The 10581-nt window shown below is 34.4% G+C and overlaps 1 protein-coding gene across 1 annotated transcript; it reads left to right on the top strand.

The window, feature by feature from the left end:
- Positions 1-820: 820 nt before the first annotated feature.
- LOC103947740 (lysosomal Pro-X carboxypeptidase) lies at positions 821-5519 on the top strand. The gene is made up of 9 exons (XM_009358689.3): positions 821-1329; positions 1613-1799; positions 1899-2035; positions 2451-2563; positions 3040-3283; positions 4489-4641; positions 4824-4903; positions 5020-5069; positions 5194-5519. The coding sequence occupies exons 1-9, from the start codon at positions 910-912 to the stop codon at positions 5328-5330; spliced, it is 1521 nt and encodes a 506-aa protein (XP_009356964.2). The 5' UTR covers positions 821-909; the 3' UTR covers positions 5331-5519.
- The last annotated feature ends 5062 nt before the right edge of the window (positions 5520-10581 follow it).

Raw genomic sequence — 10581 nt, forward strand, 5'->3', positions numbered from 1 at the left:
AAATATTGTGTCTTATTTATTTTATATTCCACTGCCCACACACCACCGATTTTACAACACATTCCACAATATATCCAAAAAATCTTTGATTTCTAACTATCAATTGATGGTGATGTATTTCTTTTGATATGGTAGCTTGGACTGGGTCAAGTTATTATAATCATAATATCAATTCGAGCTTGCAACTTATTCTTGAACCAATTAACTAATCGACAAGCATGTCCTTTGCACATCAAAATTATTCATTTTCTATTTCATTTAATATTGGAAGAAAAATTATTTTTCATGCATATCAAATGAAAACCTAAAAATTACAATAAGAGGGAAAATATTAAAAAATTATTCGTTGTCGTATGCATTTTTAAAAAATATGATTAAATTAAGAATCAACTCCAATAAACAAAATATATCTGTTGCCTTTTTACCTTCGGCACATTCTTGTTAATTTTGTTCATTAATCTTCTTTATTTCATTCGGTCTGACGGTTAGAAATTTAAGAGTGTGTGGGAGAAAAAAATAGGCGTGTCAATAGCATCACCCAAGAAATATCAATTAATTCTTTCCATGAAATGATGTTTTTTTTTAAGGAAAACGAATGAAAATGGCTTGAAAACTTTGAGTTTTAACGATAAGGACAAAATAAAAGGCAAAGTGAATAGTACCAGAATTGACATTTTAGTGTAAAAATGTGGTTTTTCGTTAAAATGAACACTATCGGAAGCTTTTCGTTAAAGTTCCATTTTTTCTATTCTTCCTTTTATTAAATTGTTGGAAAAGTGATAATTTCCGTAATAAAATCCTGTTGCAAGCGCCAATTGTCGCCGGCCATTATATAATTTCTGTAATTATATATGGCTGTGCTTAGTCTAAAACTCTCCAATTAGCAGCATTCTACTCCAAAACCTTGCCATGAACCCACTCATATCTTTGCTTCAATGCCTTGTGCTAATTATTTCTCTCTGTATCACAATCTCAGTTTCTGCTACACGTTTTAACATCCCGCGGCTAAGTCCCAATGCTGGAGCATTCGTACAAGGAAATTATTTTGCACGCGACCACCCAAAACCTTTGTCTGCATTTGATCCAGTTACAGAATTTCAAACATTTTATTACAACCAAACACTTGACCATTTCAACTTCAGGCCTGATAGCTTCAATACTTTTCAGCAAAGATATTTGATCGATTTCAAGCATTGGGGAGGCTCCAATATCAGCGCACCAATATTTGCTTACCTCGGTGAAGAAGAAGCCATTGATGCTGATCTGTCTATTATTGGCTTTCTTAGTGAAAACGCGGACAAGTTTCAAGCTCTCCAGATATTTATCGAGGTACTTACGAAAGAGTTCCATCTCGCCATATTGAGTGGTTGATGTTTTAGAAATGTCCTCCTGCAAAGCTTATCCACACGTACTTGATTATCAACCTAAAGTTCTTATCACAAATATAGGGTAGGCCAGTTTGTCTGGCAGTATGTCTGTCCATTGGATCCGAACATTTCAATAAATTAGAGTAGTTTAAAATATCCTTTATCAACATAAAAATATATAGTGTTATCAGGTGAATTCTTACCTTTTTTATAGTTAATTTGAACTTTTATTTTTCTCTTTATAGCACCGTTACTATGGGCAATCAGTCCCATTTGGATCAAGGGAAGAGGGATTTAAAAATGCAAGCACTATTGGGTACTTCAACTCAGCTCAAGCAATGGCAGATTATGCAGAGATCCTCATACATGTAAAGAAGCAACTCCGCGCTGAACATTCTCCGGTGATTGTTATCGGTGCATCATATGGTGGAAGTGAGTGATTCCATTTTGTGAATGTTACGATCAATTAATTAATGTATAAGTAAATTTTTTGTTAATGTTTTAATTTTCCTATTCTTACACTTGATGCAGTGCTTGCTTCATGGTTTCGGCTAAAATATCCCCATGTCGCTCTAGGAGCTCTAGCCTCATCAGCTCCAATTCTGTACTTTGAGGACATTATTCCACCTGAAAAAGGATATTATTCAATTGTTACCAAAGATTTTCAAGTAATATTTATATACACATATACATATATAAATACACACATACATACATACATACATACATGTTTTCGAACATATGATTTCGGTTTTATCGAAGAAACCTATTCACCCTCAACCCTCCTATACTAGGCTTCTATAATACAATTTAAATCGTATATTTAAATTAGTATAGTTAATGCCACTTAATACTACGGTCTAATGGTATTCCTCTTCACTTGTAAGTGAGAGGTCTTAGGTTCGATTATCGCCAAATGCGAGTTTAAACCACATCATTGCTAACCCATTATGAGGCTAAGGCCAACACTTCTCTTCAGTGTAGATAATATTACTTGTTAAAAAAAAAAAAAATTTAGTATAGTTAATATGTATGTCTTAGTAAACAAACGATTAATTGTGATTTATGGGCATGCATGTGTAGGAAGCCAGTGAAACTTGCTACCAGACCATAAAAAAGTCGTGGTCCGAAATTGATGATATTGCTTCCAAGCCTGAAGGCCTCTCATTTCTTAGCAACAAATTCCGCACTTGCAGGTAGGTAATTACAGATTGCTAGCTAGATAATTTTGATGATTATAAGTATTAATTCGAAGGAATTGTTATAAGCATTCTAAAAACTTCTTCCAGTTATCTTCCGTAGTGTTTAATTAGTGACACCTTCTTTGAATTTTCCGCCCTTACTCTTTTGTTTTCATGTCAAATTGCATGTTGGGATATGTTCATCCCGAAACCACCACTAAATATGATGGTTTCATTGAAAATATTTAAATCTAATCGTTCATTTAAACATTGTATTAAGTCTAATGATTAATCTATCGTTATGTACTTGTTTCATTGTCACATGTTGAACTTTTCACAATATTAAGAATTGGTTCTATGATTTTGTCACTACTCTTTTGTTTTCTTGTCATTTGCAAGAATTGAAAGTTTACATATATAAGAAACATTGTTAATAATTCAGATGATTAGTTTACTCATTCCCCTGTTTGTTTAATTTCTTGTTTTTTTAGTCCGTTGACCAACTCGTCTGAGCTGAAGGACTACTTGGATAGTTTGTACTGTGAGGCAGCTCAATACAATAGGCCACCAAGTTATCCAGTTACTGTTGTCTGTGGCGGAATTGATGGAGTTTCTTCTGGAAATGATACTCTAAGCAAAATATTTGCAGGTGTTGTTGCATATTATGGAAACAGGTCGTGCTATGTTAATGAACCCAGAAACCTATCTGAAACAGATGTAGGGTGGAGTTGGCAGGTAATTAAGTATATCTTGTCACCTTATCTTAATTGATTTATCATACATGACCTACTTAAAAATTATTAACAAGGGTTTCAATGATAAGGCTAACTTATAGTTCACTAAGTTCAACTGTATATTAGTTTTCATACTTAAGATCAAATTCAAAGTTGTGGCTCGTAATTTTTTTCTTTAAAAAAAAAAAAAAACATTTATGATTTTTGGTCCAAATAAACGCTGTTTGCCATATAAACATCGTGCCAAAGGTTAATTACTTGATAAAACCTTGCTTCAATGTGATTATGAACATTGACATGCACAGCTAGGTTATTGCTCAACATGGTTGTCACTGAAAGAGTTCCCCTTAAGAAAATCGAGTTCAGGGAATATTGCCTTTTTCTTTGGTATATGTTGCTTCACATTGTTGCCACTTCTATTAGCCAAGGTTATATTTATCAACTTTTATAGATGCAAACTATAATTAAGGAAATGCATTACTCATGAAATTGAAAAGATTCAACTAGTCAATCCACAATTCTGGATCTAAATGTTTCATAGTTTTCTCAGTAAAAACTTTAAATTTTAATAAACATAAGATAGATACATGCATAGTCGTTTTTTAGATATCATCATAGAGAAATATATATATTTCTCTCTTTTGAATTTTTGCATGTTAAACTATTATACGTGTTTTCTCAGTAACTTAAACTTAAATTCAATGGGTACGTACGTATGTAAATTAATTATTCATAGTTAAACATTATTAGTTCCCTAATGCACGTAATTCCAGGTCTTTAATTCCTATATCACGATAAGAAAAAAAAAAAAAAAAAAAAAACAAAAAAACTAGCAATATTTTATACAAACAATACTCTGCATTCAAATTGGCTAAATCTAATTCTGCCATGGTTAAATCAATTTAATTTTGCTAAATCTAACTCTACAATGACTAAATTAACTTGACTAAGTCTGATTCTGCAAGAGTACACATAATATTATTAAGAATATATAATGTTTTTTCTCTTTGCGTTATTAATGCTCCTTTTTTAAATATAAATGAGTCACATACAATAATATAACCCAACATTTTATTAGAAAGCGCATCAACAATATGGTCAATTTTATTTTTTAATAACTGAATTATTCATGAGTTCATAATACTGCCACTAATCATATATGTGATGATGGACGAGGATGCTAATACTGTATACTGTACCAAGCAGACATGTAGTGACTTGGTGATTCCCATGGGCGTCAGCAACGAATCCATGTTCCCACCTTACCAATTCGATCTGCAAGAATACATCGACTCCTGCAAAGCATTATATGGTGTCCCTCCTCGTTCTCATTGGGTCACTACTTACTTTGGAGGCCATGTATGTTTTTTTCATCTTATAAACATGTACATATATGCATACATACATACATACATATATATATATATATATATATATATTCCACTTTTCATACCAATCTTTCAATTTCTCCATATATAATGCTTCAACATATATATATATATATATATATCGCCAATACTAACAAAAATTCTGCTAAACAGGATATAAAACTGGCACTCTACAGGTTCGCAAGCAATATTATTTTCTCCAATGGACTACGAGACCCGTACAGTAGTGGCGGGTAAGCAAATGAAAATTCATACACTTAAAAATGAGTATAATTCGATTTTTTTTTTTTTTTTGAACACGTATAAAGTATGGTAAGTAGTTTCTTGATTTTATTAACTCTAATCGCAGGGTTTTGGAGAACATATCAGACACTGTCGTTGCAGTCCTTGCAAAGAATGGTAAATCCCAAATTCACTATTTCCACAAGAAGTTAAAGCCAAACACAAAAAACAAAATTAAAAAAAAATAGAAGAGACATCAATAGTTCTTTATATTAACACAAAATTAACATTTATTATACAGGGTCTCATTGCTTAGATGTACTTCGATCAGATAGTACTGATCCAGACTGGTTGGTGGAGCAACGAAAAACTGAGGTGAAGATCATTGAAGGATGGCTGGCCGAGTACTATGGCGAGCTTCGGGCATTCGAACAGTAGACGTCAAACAATTAATTAAGACCGTAGAAAAAGTTGATTAATAATTGCAAAGATTCTTAGGCCAATTATCCCTTTTATTCCATAAGAATTCGAGAAAGACGTCCAGTAGAGGCCAGCCATGTGTTGTATCCTCAAACTTTGTCTCAATTATCAGTTTATCCCGAATGCCTTCTATTGTTGTTTCGACCATTAAGTTAAATTTTCGACTAGAATCCAATGTGATCCTTCTAAAGATTCCAGCTATAAAAGATATACACACTCAAGCCAATAAGGAATATTCAATAATCTTTGTAATGTGTGATCAGTAATATGCTTTTTCAGTCGTTTGCGGAAATTACAAGCACAATCAAATGGGATCTGGAGCCCTCTACATTTTTAATCACTGAATACATGAAACATCATCAAGCTTTGATTAAGTTCTTGTTTTCTTAAACACACATTGTGGATGCAAATTTCTGCCAACGATTAATTGACGATAATGTAAAACTATATTAGTCTAATAAAATAAAACACATGAACTTATACATACCTGGAGCAACCATTGATGAGCTTTGAGATTCCTTAGACTCCAAGAAATCTTCTACACACTACTAACCCTTAGGCAACGACTCAATGGGGAGCTTTGGTGCTTTATTGCGTGCGTTACTATGTGCAGGGATCTCTTATATTTATAGTGTCATTGATCCAAGAGTTCCCTCCATAAAGAAACCCTAAAAGCCCACATGTAAAACCTCTTACTTGATCCCCACGTCAACATTAGGGTTTTACCCTTTGAACCCCTTTAGCCTCTGGTTAAGTAATCCAATACTAACTAGGAAATCACCGGTTTTAAACTAAAACAATTGCTATATCTTAGCTTATAACTCACAATCCCACAATAACTATGAGACCATATCATTCCAGATGAATGAAGTTGGAGTAAAACCCCAACGGTCTCCCACATGGGCGATTAAACATTGTGAATGGTAAACCAATGAGTTATAAACCAAAATTTCCTTAGTGACCATGGAATAATATCAAGTAGTTCAATTCAAATCTCAGTCAACAACAGCTACTTATATTGAGCTAACAACGCTTACCAACTATCTCAAATTGCAGACTTCATAACCACTAATGCAAGCTTACATAGTCACAAGAGATACCATCAGGACATGAAGTATGGCAATGAAAACCCTTATATGTCCTCCATATAGTTTCATGCTTTGGTCCTCCTTATTAGCTTCCAGTGAAACTACTGAATTTGTCAAATGAGACTGCTATCAGCTGCTACTATATCTCAAATATCGTTGTAATAAGCTATTAAAAATGAAAAATCAAACCAATACTTATAACAACATAAACAAACAAAAATACAGAGACTTTAATGTGACATACTTCATAGATACCATCCAAATAAAATTCCCATATTCGAAAGTTATCAAGCTCTAGCTAACAAAATAAATTAAGCCCACATTAAAGAAACATACTTAAATGAGATTGAAGCTCCCACTAATCCAGCAGATCAAGGCTTACATGAAGCCCTATGCTAGTCACATGTTTCTTGAATGCTGCATTAGGCAATCCTTTGTTGAGAGGGTCTGCAATCTAAAGTGTGCACATCTATGTAATCAATTTTCGTTTTCCCCACCTTGACCTTCTCTCTAACAATTAGATATTAAAAATCCAAGTACCTAGTGCTAGGTGACCTTTTTTATTCTTAGAGCAGAAGACGGCTGCCTTATTGTCACACCATACCTGTATAGGTTTTGAAATTGATTCCACCACTTTGAGCTTCATAATGAAATTCTTTATCCAAACTGCTTGCAATGTGGATTCACAGCAAGCCACAAATCCCCCACACGTGGTTGATGAGGTCATTATGCCTTGTTTTTTACTCTTCCATGCCACTGCACTTCCAGTCATCATAAACACAAAACTAGAAGTCGATTTCATCGAGTTTGGAGAACTAGTAACCAATCAATTCCAAATGGTCACTGTTTTTGTAAACCAACTTATACTCTTTGGTTGTTTGTAAATATCTCATCACCCTTCTTAGCTGCAATAGAATGAGCATTTCCCGGTTTAGATTGAAACCCTCCTAAAACACTAAGTGAAAAAGCTATGTCTGACCTTTCAAAGTACTAGACGGGTGAGGTCTAAGAAGCTAGGATATGGGGGTAGGGTTCAAGAGAGTAAAATGCGTCTAGGAACTTGGAATATAGGAACTTTAATGGGAAAATCTATGGAAGTAGTGGAAGTTATGGTGAGGAGAAGGATAAGTATTATGTGCCTCCAAGAAACTAAGTGGGTTGGTCTCAAGGCTAAGGATCTTGAAAACTCAGGTTTTAAGCTTTGGTATTCAGGCACAAACAGAACGAGAAATGGTGTTGGAATCATTGTGGACAAGAATCTAATGCAAGGTGTTGTAGATGTTAAGAGGATCGGGGATAGAATTATAGCAATCAAGATTTTGGTAGGACAAAAACTCATCAATGTGATTAGTGCGTTTGCACTTAAGTTGGGTTGAATATTGAGTTTGAAGGAGAAATTTTGGGAAAATCTTGGAGAATTGGTCCAAGGAATCTCTCAAACGGAGAAGTTGTTCATAGGAGTAGATTTAAATGGACATGTGGCCAAGGAGAAAGGCAACTACGAAGGTTTTCATGGTGGCTATGGTTTTTGGGGGAGAAACGATGATGGGGAAGTCATTTTGGAGTTTGCAATGGCATACGATCTTTTTTTAGCCAACACCTTATTTAAGAAGAGAAATTAGCGTGTGATCACCTACAAGAGTGGGTCATTAAAAACACAAATAGATTTCCTTTTAATAAGGAAGGTGGATCATATAACTGGTAAGGATTGCAAAATTATATCGTTAGAGAACTTGGCTAACAAACATCGCTTGTTGGTGACGGATGTATATAACAAAAGAGATAGAAGAAAGAACAAAACTTTGCAATATTCAAGGACTAGATGATAGAATCTAAAATGAGAAAAACAAGTCACTTTCAAAGAGAAAGTACTCACCCAATGCATTTAGGATACAGAGGAGGACGCTAGCCAAATGTAGGATTCCATGGCTAGCTGTATCCAAAAAGTTGCAAAAGAGGTATTACGAGAGTCTAAGGGTTTTGCTCTACATTAAAAATGAATATTGGTGGTGGACAGAGGAGGTAGGCAAAGGTTAAGGCTAAGAAGAAATGTTCTAAACCTTATACAAGAATCAAACCGATGAAAACTGTGCAATGTATAAAATGGTGAAGAAAGCAGTGAGAGAAGTGAAGCTAGTGGATTTTGACGATATGTATAAGCGATCAAATACCAAAGAAGGAGAGTTGGATATCTATAAACTACCTAGAGCAAGGAAGAGGAAGACAAGAGGCTTGAACCAAGTAAGGTGCATCAAGGATGATGATGAAAATGTTCTAGCTACATAGAATGCCGTTAAAGACAGATGGAGAAGTTATGTTCATAATTTTTTCAATGAAGGACATGAAAGGAATACTTCTTTAGGGGAGTTGAGTAACTCATAAGAGTGTAGAAATTACTCATTCTACCATCGAATTAGGAAAGAATAAGCAATTGTAGCTTTGAAAAAGATGAAGCATAGAAAAGCAGTGGCCCATATGATATACCGATCGAATTGTGGAAAGTCTTGGGAGAGATAGGTATAGCATGGCTCACAGACACTTTCAATAGGATTTTGAAAACAAAAAAGATGCCAAATGAAGGCGAAAAATCACTTTGATGCATATCTACAAGAATAAGGGAGACGTATAAAATTGCATGAACTATATGGGTATTGAGTTATTGAGTCAAACAACGAAGCTCTGGAAGAGAGTATGTTGAGCAGAGACTGAGGCAAGAAACACTGTTCTCAAACAATCAATTCGGGTTCATGCCAACGCACTCGACCATGGAGGCAACTTATCTCATATGAAGATCGATGGAAAGATATAGAGATACGAAAAAAGATGGTCCTAAGAGAGATTCTTTGGAAGATTTTAGAGAAGAAAACAGTACGAGTGGCATATATCCAAGTTACAAAGGATATGCATGATGGGAGACTTCTGTAAGAACTCATGAAGGACAAACCAAAAGCTTTCCCACAACTGTAGGGTTACATCAAGGTTCATCTTTAAGTCTTTACATTTTTGCATATGTAATGGATAAGTTAACGGGACATATTCAAGATGATATTCCTTGGTGTGGTGTATGATTATCGTAGACAATATAATGTTGATAGATGAAAGTCATGAGGGAGTAAATGCGAAACTTAACCTTTGGTAGGAAGTGTTGGAATGTAAAGGTCTTCATCTAAGTAGGTTAACGACAGAGTATATAAAGTGCAAATTTAGTGGGAACAGAGGTTCAAATAAGTTATGGGTGAGTATTGGAGATCAAGAAGTATCAAAGAGTGAAAGCTTTCACTACTTTGGATCTATCTTGCAAAAGAACTGAGAATTGGATGGAGACCTCAACCATATAATACAAGTTGGATGGATGAAGTGGAAGAGTGTACCAGGTGTGTTGTAAGACCGTTGTATGTTACTAAAGCTAGTTTATAAACCGCAATAATGCCAATAATGCTTTATGGCACGTAATGTTGGGCAGTTAAGTATCAACACGTACACAAAAGGAGCGTATCGGAGATGAGAATGCTTCATTGGAGGTGTAGGCACACAAGAAAGGATAAGATTAGAAACGAAGATATCCAAGGTAAAGTAGGAGTAATCGAAATTGAAGATAAGATGAGAAATCAGTTAAGATGGTTTGGACATGTGAAAGAAGACCTACATACGCTCCAGTTAGATGATGCGGCTATAAGACAAAGGCTCAGGGCCAAACGGGTAAAGGAAGACATGAAAAGAGACTCTAAGAAAAGAATTAGAGTAGTTGGATCTAACGGAAGACTTGGCATAAAACCGAGCATAGTGGCATTCTATGATTCATACAGTCGACCACACTTAGCGCTAGTTTGGTACTGTTGTGCTTTTCAAAAATAAAAATAAAAAAAAGATTAAAAAAAACTACTAGTGTTGTGCTGTGTTGTGAGAATAAACAACTATAAAATAAAGTAGTTTAGTGTTTGTAAACTTTTTTTGTAAAGCGCTTTTGACAAAAAAAATAGCGTCCAAATGTTTGGTAAATTTTTATATAAAACTATTGTGATTGTATTAAATGACTAAAAATGTTATAATGTTGAATGTACTATAATAATTTGCTTTATTGATTTATTATTTATTACTCTATATTATAAGACTAATCTCTC

The sequence above is a fragment of a genome, unplaced genomic scaffold (genome assembly GCF_019419815.1).
Source record: "Pyrus x bretschneideri cultivar Hongxiangsu unplaced genomic scaffold, Pyrus_bretschneideri_v1 Contig29, whole genome shotgun sequence".
NCBI classification, from domain to species: Eukaryota; Viridiplantae; Streptophyta; class Magnoliopsida; order Rosales; family Rosaceae; genus Pyrus; species Pyrus x bretschneideri.

Excerpts from the sequence above, each read along its gene's own strand:
- LOC103947740 (XM_009358689.3), top strand. The coding sequence starts at position 910 with ATGAACCCACTCATATCTTTGCTTCAATGCCTTGTGCTAATTATTTCT. Across the intron at positions 2,036-2,450 it reads TTGTTACCAAAGATTTTCAA|GAAGCCAGTGAAACTTGCTA; the intron begins GTAATATTTATA and ends ATGCATGTGTAG. Across the intron at positions 3,284-4,488 it reads ATGTAGGGTGGAGTTGGCAG|ACATGTAGTGACTTGGTGAT; the intron begins GTAATTAAGTAT and ends TGTACCAAGCAG.